The sequence below is a fragment of the Homarus americanus genome, unplaced genomic scaffold (assembly GCF_018991925.1).
Source record: "Homarus americanus isolate GMGI-L3 unplaced genomic scaffold, GMGI_Hamer_2.0 scaffold36734, whole genome shotgun sequence".
NCBI lineage: Eukaryota > Metazoa > Arthropoda > Malacostraca > Decapoda > Nephropidae > Homarus > Homarus americanus.
Window position 1 is genome coordinate 9,993,455 of NW_024733126.1, and position 21,506 is coordinate 10,014,960.

General features: G+C 37.7%; 2 protein-coding genes across 2 annotated transcripts in view; both read left to right on the plus strand.

The window, feature by feature from the left end:
- Positions 1-9,253, plus strand: part of LOC121869340 — a gene marked incomplete at its 5' end in the record, with an annotated part of 29,401 nt that extends 20,148 nt beyond the window's left edge. The window contains 7 exon segments of the mRNA XM_042370648.1: positions 1,688-1,826; positions 2,209-2,280; positions 3,363-3,524; positions 4,000-4,638; positions 6,660-6,833; positions 7,352-7,532; positions 8,292-9,253. Of these exon segments, the coding sequence (XP_042226582.1) occupies positions 1,688-1,826; positions 2,209-2,280; positions 3,363-3,524; positions 4,000-4,638; positions 6,660-6,833; positions 7,352-7,532; positions 8,292-8,482 (1,558 nt within the window).
- Positions 9,254-14,514: 5,261 nt separating this feature from the next.
- Positions 14,515-21,501, plus strand: LOC121869341 (ectopic P granules protein 5 homolog; the record flags this gene model as incomplete). The annotated part of the gene is given in 2 exon segments (XM_042370649.1): positions 14,515-14,563; positions 20,118-21,501. Coding segments are annotated over 2 exon segments (1,423 nt in total), but the record flags the coding sequence as incomplete, so codon positions are not given.
- Between the last annotated feature and the right edge of the window lie 5 nt (positions 21,502-21,506).

Consider the following 21,506-nt stretch of genomic DNA (forward strand, 5'->3'; position numbering starts at 1 on the left):
TCTGCTATTTCGGGGACAAAAGAGCCACACTGTTTTACAGCTGTCTTGAACAGAAACTGAACAAAATCCAAAGACTTGGGAAGCAACTCGAGGAATCTATCATTGAAATTTGCTGCCATCTTTTGTTGCGTAACGTTTCATCAGCGTTCGTCTTCCCTGGACTGACACAGGGAGAGTAACTGCATTATTTCCTTGACCATAATTTATTGTCCTGACTTAACGAGACAGCACCTGGGGCATGTTCTTCTGTCCTTGACACCTGGACTATGAGCTGTATGGGACCCCCATCGACCCCAAGAACACTGTGCGACCCCTTAAGATGCATCTTGCAACCCCTTTTGGGGTTTGGGAACCACTGCTAGATGAAGTCCACAGTCCAGCCTTCCTTCCATGTTACATCTACGTCTGACGTCTGAGAGTCGAGCAAACTCTAGACCCACACTTGAAACTGTCAGCAGCAAGTGCAGGGTCATAATTAGTTACACTACTAATTTTCTAATTATTACATTAATTTTATTATGTTAATACTGTACTAAAGAATGTTTCAGTTTCTCTTCAAATTACATTACAATTAGTTATGTTCAGTGAAGTCGTAGGTTATGTTAAGTTATAGTTTACCGATAACTATTCAGTAGAGTTCAATATACTGTACTGTCCACAATCCAAACAAAGCTAACTATAAGTGCCTAACAATTCCATTCAACAAAATTATTATACATATCATGAAATAAAAAGAGATACTGTACTAAGTTAACACTAGGATTTGTCATAAACTCACAATGATAAAAATAACCTATCACTAGAAATGCCATTTACTAACCTGTGGAATGGTCACCTACACACCAATGAAGCAGCAAAGGGAGTCAAGCTCTTGCCCCTTACTTCCCATGACATTACTTTATCCTGCCACCTCCATGCCATCTACTGTTGACTATATGCACCCCCTGTAACTAGTGGTATACTATCTGACACTAGTCTTGACCATTTAATCCTCTAAACTTTCCCAATGCATCATTTTGTGGACAGTTTTCATCACTTTTCATTCAGTGACTACTATACCAATTGACACCATGCATTTCTAGATGACAAGCTTTCAGCCTAACAGTTCTCTTTTACTCACAAACAATCATACCTGTCTTTTGGGCTTGTCAATCATTTATGTTATATTTCTTTTTTATTATTACTGTTAACTGTTCAAAAATGTTACAACTTGTGAAACTTATTAAATATATTAAATCTTACAGAGCACTGGCTAGAAAAATCGAATTCAACTCTTCAGAACTTAGCTTCTTCTTTCAATTTAGTCCAAAGATAATTAAAAGGAAAAGTTTATTTGATTCTGTTTGAACATTTATTGATTATAAGTAAACTAACCTGGGAAAATATTTTATCTATATCTGATTCTGTTGTATGTATACATGTACAGTATACAGAGTATTCCTTGTAAATATTTGAACATTTTATGTACTGTACTCTTTTTTATCATCCAGTTTCAAATTTGTAGTTAAGATTTGTCCAGTACCTGTATATTGTATTGGGCATACCTGTAATGAAGACCATACGTATCCGACACTTCTGTTATAGTACAGTTCCTGTATTAGATTCATTTATAAAACTATACGGGGTGTTGAAGTTTGCTTTAATTTAAAAATAGGGATGTGCATTATGGAACAAGAGATTTTTGCAGGCTTGAAGAACGACTAAGGGAATTGGTGCAGGGGGAGCAGACCCAAGCTGTTGGCATCTTGGATACCCAGGCTGAGTCTCATGCAGTTAATGCCCAAGAAGACCAACAGGACAAAGAGTGGGACAAGGATGAAACTCAGGTGGGTAAAGGTCTTCCAGTGCACCTTGTGAATTCAACAACAGACCAGAGTTGTCGCCCTACTTTCTCGGCAATACCCAGGCTATTTAAACAACTAAGTATTGATATAGATTAAGGATGGCGATGTTTTTATGGGTTTTCAAAAATACTGTATATACATTATAAGGTACAATGCTTTAATGCATCATCCCTTCAAAAATTTTGATGTATATTTGTTCTTTTGAAGACTTGCTACAAGTCCTGTATAGTCACAAACAAAACACTTTACAGCACACCCTGGGATTTTGAACTGCTGCAATGAGTTTCTGAACTGCTTATCTATAGGATTAAACAAGAACCTATTTTCATAAGTGTATATTATTTTAGTTTTATTGTCTCTTCAGAATGTGATGAGAGCAGCCCGAGCGATCTTGGGAGGTTTAGTGCGGGAGAGACTGAATGTCGTAATCTCACAGGTATGGATTTAGAATACACCTGTATTATATTGATAATTCCACAGATACAAGTTAGATTATTACAGGTATAGTAAATTTATTTATGGATTTTTACTGACACTATGCCAACAGAATCGATTTTTTTTATTGATTTGTTTTATTAGTCGGTTTTACATATACTGTACTTACTGTATCCTAATTCATCAAGGGGTTTACACTACTCTGTTTCATAACAAGAAATAGTTTTTTATCACTACAGGTAGTACAGTACCTGTTTATTAACACTCACCTTTGTGCTTATACAAATAACTTCAAGTAAAAAATAAATAACTAAAGTGAAAGAATATTAATACAGTACTGTACTTGGGTACTGTACAGTACAGGTGTTATATATACAGTAGTTAGGTTTATCACAATATTCTTTAATATCTATTGTTCAGTGAGAAGCTGTGACTAGAATACGGGAAATTTAATGTTAAAATGTCAGAAGTTGGTGGAAATTTATATATATATACAGGGTACTGTATACTGTATATATATATGTAATTATTGAAGAATTACTAGAGAAACAGCCATAATGATAATGGAATATGGAAAGTACAGTAATTATCTGTACAGTTGATTAGTGTTAAAGTGAGTAGAGGCACCACTTAGCCAACCAACAGCCAACTAAGTGTAACTAAAGTTATTACAACTTCCACAGAATATGTCACTTCCCACTCTCCACCCTACACCCACCTGCTTCCTTACACTTTTCTATGGTCCTATGTTCATTGGTCCATGTTGTTTTAAATTGTGTATGGCATCTTAACCAAAAACAAACTAGGTGTTTCTTATAAAAATATAACAACTGTGATGAATATAAGCCAAACATGAACAAAATACTGTAATCCACATAAGTACATGAAAAACATCAGTCAGTCAGTTCTGGATAGCAGAGCATTGGTACGACTAAATTAACCTCAAAATAAGAGAAAGGATCCTGTAAATTTCACCATACATGTACAGTGCTATATTTTATACTAATTGCTTGTGCAAAAGGATTAGAAGTTTTGAGTTAACTTAGAGACTGAACTAATATTCAAAACCTTTATAATTTACAGGTTAGAGATGATGAACCAGAAGCACTAACAAAAATCTCAGTTGGAACCTCACCATCATCTTCTCATAGTATGAGTAAGGACACATCAAGCAGCTCCTCATGGGTAGCATCTCCCTCATATTCCATTGAAGAACCTTTACTTGAACCATCTATTTTAAAACAGGTTTGTATTGAGGCAGTCTATTGGTCAAGAATCTTATATAATAGTAGAAACTGTTGGGATGTTTGGGTTTCATTTCATTGTCTGTCAGAGACATGTCTCACATGGGATGCTCTTCAAAATTTAAGAATAATTAATTTCAAATACTAGTAGTGTGGTAGTGAAGGAGTTTTGGAGTTTTATCCCCGATGTTTTGTTACAAGATAAAATGTCAGGAATAAAAGCTCCATCTCTTAACCGCGTTTCCTTCACTACCAGACTACCATCTCTCCACTATGAACAATATTCATAATTTTAAATACACTGATATCAGTTAGGATATTGGGAATCATTAAATACTGTGTGTAATACAGTATTTGTATCAGTAACTATTGGGAATCAACTGTATTAGCTTGGAATTAAAATTAGTAATACTGTACACTTATCAACTAATTAAGTATTTAATGTAAACACTTAAACAGCAACTATTTATCCACAGATAAAAACTCCATCTCCATCCCCACCACCAAGAGGAATGGAAACTTCAACACTATTCACACCTCAAATATCCGTTGAAGATGATGATGATGATGATGATAGTAAGAAAGTTGTTACTACCCCACAGTCTTCACCACCAGCCAGAATACCAGTGTTAGACATTAAGCAACCACAGACTCCAACTGCAACTCCTGGATCCTCTCCAAGTAAAATGAAAACGAATGACACTCCAGAATGCACGCCAACAGAATCACCTCTCCATTCTGGAAAAATAATAAAACAACGTGATACTCCTTCACAGTCTCCACCACCACAGCAAGTCCAGTTAGAAGTGATAAATGCTCCCAGGACTCCCTCACCTTCATCATTATTTCCAGTCCAACCTGAACCAAGACCAATGCCTTACTGTGTTTTCTCAGACATACTGGTAACACCTGCTTCTCCAGACTCACCGGACACAACATCTCCAAGGCTGCTAGACCAGAGCACTCAGGTGTATATACCAGACAGGAAACGTGGAGATATAGTAGATGTGGAAACCCAAATGGTGCCTGAAGACTGCAGGAACCTTATTTCTGTAGAAACTCCATCAGTCATATGTCAATCATCATCTGATGTTACTATATCATCATCAGTGGAGGTTTGTACATTTTATTTTTATTGCTTAAGAAATTGTAGTACCGTATGTTTAATGGAATCTTGATTTGTTTCATATAACAAAAGAATGGTTTTAGAGGGTTACTTAAAAATAGCCACATTTAAGAGGGGAGTGAGGGCTAAATACTAGGATCTTGGATTTGATAATAAGAAGCTTATTTAAGAGAATGTTTTGTCAAATTAAGAATAAAAGACCAAAGAACACCACTTGAATCTCCCAAATATATCTAAATGATGATACCTGTATATGTTTTTACAGTAATCAAGAATATTTAATCGGAAGGGTATATACAGGGAATCTATGTTCTTTGTATACCCACGATTCATGCACACACGTCTCCTTCCACTTACGGCCACCCTTACTATGTCTTGAATTGTTTCCTCCTCTAAAGTTTCCTCTAGGTTGATAACTGAACCTAGCAGCTGTGCCTGTTTCCCTGTTAGAACTTCCTCTTTTATATTTCCAAAAGGTCTTAGGACTCCTGGGAACAGTAATATTAATAGCTTGCTCAACAGCTGATCTATACTTAACTAATGCAAGGCAGGAGAAAGAGGGGAAGAATGTAGCAATAAATAAGCACTACCACTTGAAGCATTATTAGTGGCTTGCTTCCTTAGCTGGGCTTTTAGTTTTAGGGCTTTCAACAACATTTCCAAAAATGAGTTGTACAGGGAATATGGAATCCCTTGTATAGCAGATGCAAAAATCTGTCTACTTCTGAACTGTCCTCAAAGTCCAGAACAAACTTAGTCAATAACTGAAACATCATAATTGCAGACCAAATATCCGCTGCCAACTTCCTAAATTAGAACTCTTCAAGCAACAGTGCAGAAGCAACTGGTTTCAAATTTATTTCATAACTTAAATCAGCATATTTTGGAGACGACAAATACTGGGAAAGTTTATGTAAGGAACTCTTTTTGTCATTAAATTGGAACTTCAGAAAACTAAACTTGTGAGCATTCCTATCTGCGGGAATGAATGTTAAGTCTTTCAATATATTAGCCCAGACTTCATCTATTTCAGAGATCATTTTGGGGCAAATATCAGGCCAAGAAATTGTAGTATCACCTTCTAAAAACAATGAATGATGACCCACAGTTGCTTGGCCTTCCTGTCTCTTTGTAAGTGCTGATAGATCAGGAAGTTTAGAAACATTTTCATAAAATACCTTGAATAAGGAATCCACAGACTCAGATGTGGTCAAAAACAAAGAAGACTTAGATCTTACCAATGTTACCGAAGGCCTGTTTGGATCATCCTTACACTCAATGTCATCCATCAGCTGCGTGGGAGTCGACAGCAGCCTGTTTCTACTCGTAGTAACCAACACTTTTGCCCCAGGTGGAAGTGGTTGCCAAAGCTAGACGTTGCATTCGGAACTGTATCTCAAAAACTGTTTTTTAGAAAAAAAACGGCTTATTTTACGATCCCATAATGTTTTTTTAACCTGGCACCAAATGAACCCAAATAATATGGGAATTATGGTGAAATTGCATACTGTTGTTATAAAGGGATTGCAGGCTGACAGGTGCAGGAGGCGAGTTTTCCTCTTAGTCCAACCAACACTTCCTCCCTCCTCCTCTACCTGTCACCCTCTCTCCTAAGCTATGCACCCAGACATAGGTTGTTGTTTTTTCACTTCATTTCGTTACATACAAACCCTCCATTGTATAAGTATGAACTAAATATTGTTTTCTAAACTTTCATTTTTTGGTGTTGGAACACTTGTGAGATTTAAATATCCGCAGTGAGGTATAGAGCAGTCCGACAAGTCAAGGTGTGTTGCCAAACCACCTGTTACTCTCAGATGTACTCCATTCCCCACACAGAATGTTGTATACCCCTACTATCTTATTTTTTCTGATATATACTGTATATACTGTATTTATATTACTGTACAATACAGTAAATAGTACAGGTATATTATTTATTCATAAGCCACACTAGCACATATATCATCATGATGATGTTGAATTTTCCTTTACCCCTTCCACTTGTAGGTGACTGATGTCACATGTCATACTGTGTCTGAAGGAGAAGTATTCAGTGGTGCCAGCCCTGTAAACATTTCACTGGAGGCTGGAGAGGTAGCTTCAGGAGGGTGTCTACACCACATAACTTGTGGCAGGACCAGGACTACAGCTCTGATAAACAAGACTGCTTATTCTAACAGGGTTAGTTATATAAGTATCACTTATTTGTAGTCATAATAATTTATTTTCCAGCCAATTTCTTTCTCATTCTGCATTGTTCTGTGTATTATATGATAGTCCAGATGCACCTCAAGTCTATTCTTCAACAGCAGCTTAGGAGTAGGATCTTCTTATGTTGAGTATAAAATGTTTCTTTTATTGCATTTAATATTCTATAATACTGTAGATGCTTTCATCAATCTTAAAACAGTGAATAAATACTATTAGTGAACAATTATAGAACTGGCCTTGGATTTCAAGTCCCATTCAGAGAGGCATCTTTATGGATAATACATTTTTTATTAAGCTAATCTACAGGTCCTGACTCAAACTAGCTTTGTGTATGGATTGTACAGGAAATTTTCTACTGCATTGTTGAAGAACAAAGTACTAAGTAAGTGTGGTTCTGTGTTTTGTGTATGGAACTTAACAATTGATGGCATCAGAACTATGTTTTTACTCTGAAAACTGATAAAGAATTATCTCTTAATATTTTCCAGCCATTTTTACAAAATTCAGACAGTCAGCTTTTGAGGTCTGATGGTGAGATAGATTTGGATGAGAGCAGTGAAGGGCTGTTACCTATGGAGGATCACAGCAACTTAGAGGAGCAGGGAATCTTAGAAGAATCACAGCTACAAGTGTTGCAGGGGAACCAAACAGTCATCACACCTGCTGATAGTAGGTCCATTCTGATATTGTTTAACTAAAATGTAAAACAAACTGTAAAAAGTTAATAGTAACTACAGTAGTATATATTTACCATCTACTTGCCAATGCCATCCATATCCCAAGTGTATGTCACTCACTGTTAAAAAATGATACTTATGCTTTATCATAATGGATATTAGACATCCTTTTTTCACAATAGAAAATAAGCTTAGGTGTCTTGAATGTTATAAAAACCCATTTTCCAAACTTTATAAGATTTCAGTGCTTTTATGTTTCATTATTTACTTGTTTTTTCATTTATGTTCATTAAAATTGACATGGCAAAAGGGGATTGTGACTCATTCTTTCCGAAGGAAAATTTGATGTGATGAAAAACAAAGAAGTTAGTATATATTTTTTTAACATTTGTGTAAATTATATATTGAGCAGTACTGTGCTTTAAAAGGAAATACAGTACTGTACTGTATAGTATGATGCAAGTACCATTTTGAAACCTACAATTATAAAATGTTCTGGTATCCAGACTGCATAGCTTTTGTTATACTGCTACTAAATTTTAGTGATTGCATTGATCCTAAATGATACAGTACATGCAAAATTAGAGGTCCAACTGTTACTAATTTGTCACTTGAAATCTAATACTATACGTAATAAGCAAATTTCTCTTTTTCATTGATTTCAAAACTGGGTTGTAATTTGATAGATACGGTACATTTGATAAACAAGTCTTGAAACTTTTTTCTTTTCTCTCTTTTTTCACCTTACCAGGTTTGCAAGTGTCAGTGGTTTATAATGAAAGTTACTCAAGTGGAGAAGCAATGACTCTATCAACTGAACAATTGACAAAACTTCAGCAAGAGAATGCCGAGCTGTTGTCACGTTTGCAGAACTTTGGTTCCTTTGGTTCCATCTTGATCAGAAACTATAAGTCTCCCCAGTCATCTTCATCCTCACAATAGCAATGTTTTAAGGCTTTTAGACTATTTACTTTATTGTTGTCGGTAATTTTATATCTAATTTTTTTATTAAAATTTTTAATGTATTTAAGATGGATGAGCTTAAGTTTTGTTTTTAGAAAGTAAGGCGAGAAAGTCTTCCCAAGAATGAGTGAGCCTTCAGAGTAACAAAGATTGTTGGTACTGTACATCCTAATTATTTTTAAAATCCTGTACTGTACAAGTAGTATAATTAAATTGATTATCTTTTAATCTGATTATACAGTATTTGTATTAATTTATTATATTATCAAGAGAGTTCTGTAGCTCATTAGAGTGTTCACGGTGATAGTCACAGGTTCAATTCCTGAACAGTTGGGATGACTGGCTTTCCTCTTTGTTCAATAGCCCTTGCACACTCACCAATAAATATCTTATATACTGTTGGGGGAACTTTGCAGTGCTGGCACAAACTTGTAGACTAGCATCCTGAAATTATTTTTTACAATAGTAAGAGTGAATGAATGAATAGCAAATGAATAAAAAAAAAAAAAAAAACATTAAAACCCCATAATTAGTACTCCTCTAATTTAAAATAAATCATAATTCGTAATGTTTTGCTGTTACAAAATATACAGTATACAGTACAGCATTAAAAATTTTGTAATATTTGATACAATTTTTAAATATGAGAGACATTTTAAAATACTGTACAGTATTATGATATACAGGTGCTCCTCTATTTATGAACAAGTTACGTTCCTGAGGCTTGTTTGTAAGTCCAACTTTACTCTTGTAGATACCAAACATAATGTAAAAATGAAAAGATTATGGATATTTAGTACAGCTATACCCTTTAATACAGCCTTAAATCCTGGCTCACTCTTCTCCTCTTAGGTAATGTTTGTTCTATCTGGAATTTTCTTCAAAATAATCCAGTCTCATCCACATTAAACACCTGTTCTGGCAGGTAATCCTCCTCAGTGATGATGTTTGTATCTCTGAAAATTTGTAAGTTGAACGTTCTTAAGTAGAGGAGCACCTGTACTGTACATATTAAAATTTTCATAATGCATGTACATTACAGTACAGTACAGTACAGTACAGTACAGTACAGTACAGTACAGTACAGTACTGTACTGTACTGTATATGGTAAAAATTTTAATTATGAGACACATTTATGAATATATATACTGCACATGTTACCATGGGTTGTGACTGCTGACCGTTCATCTCAATGTAAACAAAGTACGTACAAGTATTACACATATCACACTTGTCGGTCACAGTCAGTGCATGTTGGTCAGTCGTGGAGTGTAGATCTATGCTCTACTGTGCAAGCTTTTTTTCCTCTTGTTTTTCCATCATTGCCCAGTGTTTGATCCATTTTGTCTGATAACCATGGACCAAGCACCTAAATCTGGTACTGAGGTACTGTACTTATAAATGTTTAAATTTTGATTGGAGCAGATAAGAAAAATAAAGTTTATTTCCCTCGGGAGGTATCCTTCAAATTTTATAAAATCTCTTAAGTCAAATTATGGAGGTTTTACTGCACAGTATTTCTTTTATGGAAATACAGTACGAAAAAAGCTGTGTTTTTCTAGAAAACAGCTTTTGTGATATACAGTAGTCCAGAATGTGACGTCTAGCTTTATACCTAGGTATGTAAATGCCTAGCATTAACTTGCTTGTATGGTATCACACTGAAAAGGACAATATATCAGATGGCATTAATAACCAGCCAATGCTTTACTATCGAAGAATTGTCTGTCTACTTTGGATTGTTTTTAAGATACATACATACATACATACATAGTGTACTGTATAAATTGAGGCGATCATAGAACACGGCTGCCACGCCCTATCCACCTGCCAGGATACCCAACATTTAAGAATTCCTTTGTTACTTGAGCAAAATGAAGTGGAGCACCATAATGCATATACAGTTGCAGAAATGTGTTTCTACACCCCGTGGTAAACCATTGCCTCCAAACGGCCAACTTATATGACCTAAAGCAAACCTGTCCACTAATCACATCCATTGTTACACAACCAATACCCAATCATTCATAAATTGCAATACTACTACAGTACTGTACTGCAACTTTGACGTTTGGAGACACGAGTTACCACAGGGGATGTAGGAACACATTTCCACGACTGTACCAAAGCTGTTGATGTACCCTGATGGGCACATCCTCAACCATCACTGGCAAATTGTCCTCAAGAAAATGTGTGTACCTGTATGTTTCACCTGTCCATAGACTTGTTTCAGTCCTCCTCGATCCAATTTTGTGGTATAACCCCAAACCTATGGGGTATTGACACTATGGTCATTGAGTCATTTAAATTTATGTATGTCTCAGGAATATACCCCCTGAATTATGAAATATATTTCCAAAACACCCTGTATATCACAATACACAGTATTCACTATGCCCCAGCTTGTTTCATGACCCTAACTAGAAGAAAATAAAATTAATATCTAATAGTGTTGTTATATGACCTCATTAGTTGCTTTGCTTCTTATAGGCCACTGTCTGAGGCGGTCATATGGCAAAATGGCATATACAAGGGTACTCGGTTTCTCTTGATTGTTTTAGGGTACCATTAGATGTTACAAAAACTTAGACAGACTTTCTGACCAATGGTCATACTCAAAAAATGCACTTTTGTATGAATACCCTTCGGGAACTGTGTGGGCGCCAGTCGGACTATCACAAATTATGCCATATTCAATTAAAGTATGGCAACATGAATATCAAAATGACTGTCTCGACCTCAGTGAAGCAACAGAACTCCAATTTAGTATATCTGCTACCCATCCAAGTGAATTACCAGTCAAAATTAAATTAAATTCTTTATATCAAAGTTTTGAACAGGTTTATTCAAATGTTACCTTCAAGTTAATATGAAACATTTATAAATAAAACCACATATTTCGAGCTTCATTATATGAAATAGCAATTACTGTGAGTAAAGCAATGATCTTATACCTACTGCATCCATTATGAAATAACAAAACTCTCCAGAAAATAGGTTTTTACTGTAATCTCTCGTTCAAATAGACATTATCTTTACCACTCATATAGGTATATGAAAATTTATCATATGTAGAATGATGGGGTAGTTTATACACTACAGTACATAATTGTTAGGCTACCACAAAAGGTTTCATACAAGTAGTATCTGGTCAGTAACATTTGCAATACTTACAGCATAATGCCTTAATTTTGCGTCATATACTGTACAACATGTGGTTGAGCAGGTCGTACCGTCGCAACTTTGCACCAGATCAACAGGCACAATGCCTCATGAGAAACTGGGAGGGAAGAAAACCCAGAGTCGCCTGCGGCAAAGGTTTTATAGGGTTGGCTTGTGTAAGGATGCGGAAGAATGGTGCCGTTCATGTGATGTCTGCTGCGCCAAGAAGGGACCAAAGCTATGCACGCATGCCCCACTGCAGTTGTACCATGCAGGCGCACCGATGGAGAGGGTAGCACTGGATATTGTGGGACCTCTGCCACTCACTGCAGATGGGAATACGTACTTCTGTATGGCCATGGATTAATTCACTAGGTGGCCAGAAGCATATACTATTCCAAATTCAGGAAGCCATGACGGTTGCGAAGGTGCTGGTCGACCAGTTTTTCTGCCCATTTGGTGTGCCCCACGAGTTGCACTCGGACCAGGGCAGAAAATTTGAGTCAGCTGTGTTCAGCAAGTGCTGTAAACTGTTGGGCATAAGGAAGACTACTTCAGTCACAGTCAGATGGAATGGTGGAAAAGTTTAATTAAACCTTGGGACAAGAACTGACCAAGTATGGTGTTGAGGGGCAGACAGAATGGGACCAGAAGCCGCCTTCTCTGCTGATGGTTTATCAGTCGGCTGCCCACGAGTCAACTGGATACGCACCGGCAAAACTGCAGCTGCCAGTGGATCTGCTGACAGGAAGACCACCTGATGAAGAACTTCCTGAATAAACCACCAATTATGTCAAAAACCTCCAAGAAAGGTTAATGGTGGTCCACCATCAAGTTCGAGGGGCTCTGAAGTTCTCGGGTAAAATGATGAAGTGCAACCATGATGTCAAAGCAAGCCAGGTCTGTTACAAGGACGGTGATAAGGTCTGGCTATATAACCCTGTGCGGAAGAAGGGTCAGTCACCGAAGTTGCAGAGTCCATGGGAAGGACCATACACTGTAGTGGAACGCCTTTCAGAAGTGACCTACTGGATCAGGGGAAGAAGGAAAGCTCAGCCGAAGGTAGTCCATGTCAATCGCCTGTGGCAGTTTCATGGGCCAGGGCAGTACACCTAGGAAGACTCTGAGGAGCAATCACTGATCACCAACGAGGACCAGGCTGGAGATCCTGGAAGAACTCAGGGCCGTACGGATCCAGGGAACCCGACCATGGACTAGGAAGAGGAGCACTGTTCCTACTTAGCAGAATTGGACGTGACAGGAGAGGGGGACCAATCTGAGGATGTGATTGAGGTTGTTGTCCCAAGGGAGGACCCTGAAGACATCCCAGTACGTCGGCGGCAGGATTATTATGTATACTGTACAGTATAGTGAATAGTTATGTCGGGACGACACAAGGATTAGGGAGGGGGTAGTTTTATGCCGAGGCATAATTTGGTATTGTAATTTTTGTAAACTAGGTGTTTTGATTATTTTCTATCCCAAGCAGCAGTTATTTTGGCAAGTTTGGGGAGATTTTCTTGTACATATTGATGTATTATTTATGTAAGAATTTTCTTAGATGTATTGCATCATTCTTGTTATGTTTAACCTCTTATTGTAAGCCTCGATCAGAGTAGAACGTTCTAGAACCTCCCAGACATGTCTGTTTGGTGCTAGGGGCATCTGATGAGGTATAAAAGTGGCAGTGGGCAGCCTTGAAGTGAGTCGATCATTTCTGTTTAGAGTGTGAATTACAAGCCTAGTGATAAGTGTTGTATTGTCTTGAGTGATATAAAGTGTAAAGACTAAGGCATTGCACACTGGTAGTGTGTTGACTGTATATATTTGAAGTGTGAAGCCCAGTTGTGAAAATGGACCCAGTGAAGTGTTGTGAAGAATTAGTGATTATTAAAGAAGCCTATAGTGCACAAGTGTGTTTCTGTGACCTGGTAAAAGTCTATCTGCCTGTTGTTTGTCTGTACACTGTTACCAATCGTCAGGAAAATGTCAAGATTCAGCCCAGTGTTTTCATTTTATTTATTAAAAAAATTTTAACAAAAGTTTTTTACACAGAAATATTGTGAAATAGAACTGGGTTTCAGCCCCAAGTCTGTTGTTGACTGGAAACATTTTTGCAGTGAGGTGTGTATGCACTGGATAGAAAACCTGGAACCTATTGGCGGCCCAAATAAAATAGTAGAAATTTACGAAAGTTTTGAATGAGGAAATTCTAACGTGGCCACTTAGTGAAGGGTGTCTGGGTTTTTGGCGGCACCGAGCGTGGATGGGACGCATGTTTGTTGTGCCAGTTGAAAAGAGATGCCAACACCCTAGTTCCTCCTTGCCAGAAATTTCAAGGCACCACTATCTACAGTGATTGCTGGAAAGCATACTCGAACTTGGGGTCCTTGGGTTCTAACCACCAAACTATAAACCACAGCAAAAACTTTGTTGACCCTGTTACTACAGTGCACACTAACACTGTAGAATGGCTGTGGAAGGATATAAAGTCCTGGGTTGTGAGGGCTGGCAACAGGGATTACCACTACAAGCACTACTTTGCACCCTACCTGTTCTGCCACATTCATCGAGACCACGGCACAATCCTTCATCACTTCCTCAATGCCGCGACTCGAGGTTTAACGCCATCACAGTAAATCACTCCCCGCCCGGGTGGATATCCATTTTTTAACACATTTTCACAAACTACAACAGTGTCCACTATAAAATAATAGGTTTTAAGGGATATATTTCTTGAGGTATTAAGGTTGAAAAAAAAGTACAACAATATACACAAAGCACAACAACTTGCTGACGCTGGTACGATAGTGGTGGAGGAAGACCCTTGTTTCAAGTTGTTTGTTTACACCAGCTGAATGGCTGAAGCTGTGAGGAAGAGGTCTAGTCGCTCCAAGGTAATTTTAATAGTAATACAATTATTTGATATTGATTTTGCCCAATACAATATTAATATGAAAATAATTAGGCAATGTAAAGGTAATGATTGTGATTTTAGCCGTATGTACTAATGTTAAGTGATGTTAATGACTGTGACGTGCCAACCAGTAACAACGCCATCACCTGATCTCAATGACGCACCTGCCAACAAATTCTGAGTCAGCTGTATAACCATATAAAAATTTTCGACAGCAAAGCTTTATGAAGAGGCCTAGGATAGCGACACTGCATGAAATTTAGAGTGTTTTATTAAAGTATTTATTTTTATTAATTTTTTGTCATTAACATTGTCAGCTTACTACTCATTGGGGTAGTAAGGCTGTTCTTTGTTAACTTCTTCATTGTCCAGTGTCACTACAGGAGGAAACTGGAGTACCCAGATAAATATGTGATATATGGTGGTAAAATTTGAGTTTCGGTCATCCCTGTATTTAGATATCCAAGCTAACCTAACTTAATGTAACCCAACCAAGTCACAAAACCCAAGATCGATATCCTACCTAATTTTTTTTTTTGGGGGGGGGGGCGCTTCACTTCCCCAGACCTCCCCCTTTCTGGTGGGGGTTAAATTTCTAAGATTCCCCGGATGACCAAAACTAAAATAATACCTGTTTGGGAGGGTCACAGTGCATAACACACTTCTCACATTTGACCCAGGGAATGAACCTGTGGCACAGTAGTGAGAGATAAGAAAGTTACTGATATATTCACTGTAGACTAGTATTTGGCTAATGTTCATTTTAGCACATGGCCTTGATTTAAGGATGACAATAGGTTCTAATACTGAAGAATTTTATTCCAAGTCGATTTTCCTCTATGGTATTTTTTTTTGCACATTCTTATTAGTGGAGACATAAGCAGTTTTTGGCTCACTTAAAATTGGTATTAAGTTAGGTTTGAAAATTCATGTATCCTGAAATACAGTTGTCATTAGGTTAGGTTCTTTTAGGTTTATGAATGATTACCAAAATTTAGATTGCTTCATGGACAGTACACTTCCAACTCGTCCCATCAATTACCAACTCGGACCATCTCGGATAACCATCCCTTAACTAAAACATTCTACCGTATGTTTATATCAACATCATAACATAAAATATTTATAACTTTTCCTATAACTAAAACATTCTACCATATGTTAGTGAAAACTCGTACATAGATGAATTACAAAATTAAAAATGTCACATTGGACTGACTTGCAACCAGCTTGGCAGTCCTAGCAGAGGGTCTTCAGCCTTGTCTGGAGGCTCTTGTAAACTCGTTTTTGGCACTTACTGGTATTGATATTGACATAATTTATTTAGCCAGAAGAACACAGATGCAGAGTTGATTCTTTGATGATTTGTGATGATACAACAGCATGGCCGTTGAGAGAAGGGGCATCTCGTTTGATGATGTATTACATGACCTCACGTGAGGTGACCTAACACAATGTACCCACAGAGAGCGACCTCACTTCGCCTAGAGACCTGACAACGACATCCAATGCTTGTCAAGTCACAAAGTCGCCGACTAACCTGACTTTGACATGACTATCAAAGGACAAGACATCGGATGATCAAAGGGTTGCAGAGTGGAAGTTCTGCAGTCGACTTATTGATATCTAAGACAGTCGGATGATCGGCAGCCCTGGTTACGAGTTGGTTATCCGAGATGGGCCGAGTTGGTATGTGATGATCCGAGTTGGCGATGGGCCGAGGAAAAGTATTGTAGTTACCTGTGCCCTCTTGTTTTAGTTCCAAAACACAGGCAAACAACATTTATTTAGGTAGTTATTTGTTAAACCAAAAGTGTATGAAGAACCTAACTTAACAACTCTTATATTTCAGGATGCAGTACATGAATTTTCCAATATAACTTAAACGGTGATTTTAATTGATCAAAATTTTTTCTCCGTTAATATCAATTTGCACAAAAAATACCATAGAAGAAATAAAAATGATGTGACAATGCGCAGAACCTAATAGAGTCTGACTTAACCAACCATAGCAACCTACCAAATCTTACCTAACTTCCTAGCTCCGCCCTCTTCCCTCCGCACACTCTACCATATTTAACAAAAAATACTTATTTTGATATTTGGTGCCAATGAAAGCAACTTTGTGGAAGTGTCATGGAGTAATTTTTCTTAGGGGGGGGGCATGCATGAGAGTACTGTACTATACACTCAGACTAAGCGAGTCAGTTGTAAGCAAACAGACGACACGTGGTGACCTGGCAAATTTTTTGGAGGAGTATTTACGGTAAATAATTAATTTCTTTACTTACAAAGCACATAGAAGCATCATTTTATTGTCATATGATCAGTTTCTGACCGTGTTTTACCCCACAGTTCCCTTATCCTTCATGCCTTGCTCACTACAGGTAATTTATGATCATAGATAGAGAAAAACAAAAAAATTAGTACATACTTATAATCAAAATAAAAAGTTGTTACTTCTTTTAAAATACTTACCTACTGCAGTATAATGATAGAACATCTGTGGAAAAAATTAATGAAATCGGACAACTCCTTCTGGTGGTCGTGCTGTTCTCAGAAATGACTTTTTTCTTTATTAAGATATTATGTAAGTCTGGGAATCAAATGGTAAATGCAGCCTGGGTAATTTGTCGAGAGTGGTCCTGGAATGTGCTTTGCATAATATCACTTTTTATGACCAAAATCAGCAGTAGAGACTGCAAAGACAAACTGGCCTGCATGCCATGTCGAGACTATAGGATTGGTTCTTTTTACACAGAGGATTGATTGATTGTGGTAATTACAAAAAGAATCTTGGCAATTCTGTAAACACCAGCAAACAATTTATACACGAAAAAGAAAAACTTTAATGCAGATTTTCATACCAAATACAGTGGTGATAATGGAAGTTTGGGGAAATGCATAATTAATGAGTTATGACCCTTCCTACACTGTCATTCTTGACCCCACCAAAGGTGAACAGGGCTTCAAAGTAGAGAGAAAATGTGGAAATAAAAACATAAATAAAAGAACCTATTATGGTTATTATACTCACCTACCGAGTAATTATTCAGCAAATACTGGCATTCGAATTAGGCTGTAACTTGATACAAGTTAGTGATTCGTTAACGAACTCAATCCGTTCCAGAAGGTCGTTCGTTAACCGAAAAGTTCGTTAACCGAAACCATTGTTTCAATGGGTTTTTGGGTAATTGGTTCCAGCTCACCGAAAATTTCCTAAATTCAACAAAAATGGTAGAAAAGTTCACTTACTTTGAGGTGTGTATGTAGAAGGCTCCTGGATGATGATGATGATGATGGGAATTACAATGGGGATGGAGGAGAAGGAAGAAGAGAAGGCATTGGGGTGGAAGAGAAGTCACCCCATGGCACCATTTCACCCATAAAATTTTAGTTCTCTTGGTGTATTTCAAGATTATTTTCTTTAAATCAACACTGTACTGCATTATATATTGTCAATATGTAAAATATATTTCAAAATGACCAATAATTTGCTTGGAAACACAGAAAAAAGCGTTTAGTTGAAGAGAGTCTCAAGCAAGATGTTACCTCCAGTGAAAACAGAGAGACTAACGCCTGTTTGCTGTGTTAAGAGGCTGGATGCTGCGCTTTAAACTAGTCACTTTACCTTCAATTATGTTCAGTAATTGTTAAAATGACTAAAAAATTGAATATTAAACTTTTAAAATTATTGAATAGTATAAACTTCTTGATATTTACTAAAATAGTTAGGAATTTAAGCCCTAGAACCGATTAATGTATTGGTGGACTGATACTAAAGCTGGTTGCCCGGCCAGTGCAAGCGAAAACATGTTGAGGTCGGTTCGTAAGAAATTCGTTAACCGAATTTTTGTTCGTTAACCGAATTGAAGATCCTTATGGAAGGCAGTTCGTTAACCGAAATTTCGTTAATCGAGGCGTTCGTTAAACGAGGGGTCACTGTACTGTACAGTATAAGATTTAGGCTTGAAAGCTGATGTTTATGGTATACAGTAATAGCCGGAAGTTATTATAATTTTTTGAAGAATGAAATAATAAATGACTAATACAGTATTTTAAGTTAGATTATGTTGGGTAGATCAGTTTTCTTCATTTTATGAATAATAGAATAAAAGTAAACATGGCAGACAGAGGCGGCTCCTCCTCTTAAGAGAGAAAATGCCTTCCTCCTTTGTTGTTTTTTCAGTTCCTCAAGGTAAGAAAACCTTTATCTTCATACTAAATTCAGACTACTGTACTTATCAAGGCCTGTTTTTCATAATGGAATTCATTCATATAAATTGGCCAGAATCTTCTTGTTATTGATTACAGTGAAAAAAAAAGAAAAAGAACGTTCACTCTTCAGTTCCTTTTTACTCTTCAGAATTTTACCCAACCTTATTAAAGGTGTAATGAAGGAGGGGGGGGGGGGTTATGTGTAGAAAGTATAGTAAGAAGTTATTACTCGTAGGATAAAGTGAGGAAGTTTGGTAGCGTGGCCGGTTAGTTATTTAGCTGTACAGTGTATTATATTCGTAGGGGAAATCTTCTAAACACCACTTTCAATACAACTGCTGTATTTATTAATTAACTGAATGGCATGGACACATTAATAGATCAATATATCGGCGTTAATAGACACTGACTCTCGGACACAAACATGAACTGGTTACACTTCCCACCGTAAGTAACTCGCCCGTGGATCGCTCTGAAAAAGACTCACGTGTGACCTGAGGGAGCCCCAGCAATGTGCTGGACTATGTCTCCTGTCGGCTCCCTCCCTATTACAAAGATGATCCAAATGCTACTGTCCCTGAGAGGGAGCTGCAGGGCCTCTATATTGGCGTGAGCCAGAAGATTTCGACACAAATCTGGGTGTGTCTGGACAGGTGAACTCGCTGGAGGGTAGCTTCTTGAGTAACACGGTCATGTCTCTGGGTCAAGCTAATCGCTTGGCGGTGAGAATTCTGGGTCAATGAGACTGACCTCTCTTGGGTCAGGTCTGGACAGTTTGTCCAGGTGTAGTTTCTTGAGTAACACGGTCATGTCGCCGGGCTAAGCTAATCGCGTGGCGGTGAGAACTCTGGGTCAATGAGACTGACCTCTCTTGGGTCAGGTCTGGACAGCTTGTCCAGATGTAGTTTCTTGAGTAACACGGTCATGTCGCTGGGTTAACTTAGGTACCTAGTGGCCGTGCCCTCTCCTGGGTCACGTCTTATTCTCGCTGTAGGGTGTGTCGACACGTGTGGGTTACCACGTGGGCATCTACTTACTGTTATGCGTTGTATTTCTCTGAGCTGTAAGTTGTGGTTTGATAAACAATCATTACAAAGGATAAGTGATAAAGTCATCAAACTGGGATGATAATGTAGAGCACAGTACAGTATTTTATTATCAGATTGCGCTTTCAATCGTAAAGTTAATTTTCTGTAATTTATCATTGTTTTTGGACTTCTGTATTTTGAGAACAGTTTAGCCATCTGTGTCTTACAATCACACCTCAGGTTTTCCATATGCTAATAGTTTTCATTAGAATCTAACTCTTCTTTCAGAAAGTGGTGCAAGAAAAATGTGTAGAAACAAGAACACAAGAGGAGGATGGCAAGGAGGACCCCTCCATGCTGGAGCTGCTGACAGAGTATGGAGAGTCTCCTCTACCACAGATGGAAATGCAAGATGACGGTGTAACCATTGATGATGGAGGGGTGCAGCCAGAGGAGGAACCTGAATGCAAGTACCAAATCTCTGTGGAGATCAGTGAACAGTTAGTAGAAAGTGAAGAAACTTATACACCTCCTCATACATGCAATAATGAAACCTCCAAAATAGATATTGTTGAGAGTTCTACACCTTGCCAGGAGGAACTAGGAACAATCACAGAGTCTTCAGCTCCAGAATTTGCTAATCTACAGCAGCAACTGTTTGACATAGAACCATACTTTAAAGTGCAGCAGCAGTTGAAAGATCTTGTAATTAATGATCCTATGAACAGGCTGCAGGGTGAGTTATATGAATCAGGCATCCCTCCAAATAATCAAATTGGTTGTGAACAAGAGCAGTATGGTACAAGTGAGAAAACTGTTATCATGAATGGACAATATGGTGATACCAGTGAAGCTAGTGCCCCTGTGTTTCATGATGCAGAGAATATATTGGAAATAACCAGGGAATCTGATACAAGTGCTAGTGCTCAAATTGATGACAGTGTTATTGTAAAACCAGCAATTAAAACAAAAATAATGTTGCCAAAAGAATCTGTTGTACAACCCATGACTGACATTCAGATAAATGCTCTCTATCAAAATAATGAACTAGAAGAAAATGATAAATACGTAGCATATTTCATAGAAAAAGAGAGGAATACTCCATGGCTAGAGTTTTATGAACTTGTTCTTGGGTATTTACGAGCTAGAACTAGTCTCATTGGTAGCCAGAAAGAACTTCAAAGTATCCAAGAGGAATATAAGAAACAAAGAGAGAACATTTGGATATTTGAAAAAAGGACAACAAGAGAAGAAGGGGAATGTGAGGATGGCCGTCTGTTAACAGTTAAGCATGAGTATGATGTGGCCTGTTTCAAAGAGGAAATATGTATTCACGTGTATAAGCAGCTGAAGCACATGAGAGAGCTCCTTTCAGATGCCTATGCTCTCCATGCTTATGAAGCAGAGATGTCCAAGCTGCAGGTTGAAAACTACATGCAAAAGATTTTGAGCGAGTGTCCAGATTTTATACAAATTCCTAAAAATGCCAAAATCTGTACTAGCAGGAGGAAGGAACATGGACCTCACTTGCAGCCTCATGTGGAAAAGTTGTTTATATGCATTAGTGTACTCTTTGCTTTTCAACGACGTGGAGTGAAAGACCAGCAATTTATTCGTGACACAAGGCAATGGTTGACTGACTTGGTTGCTATACTGCTGCGTGTTGCAACTCATTCA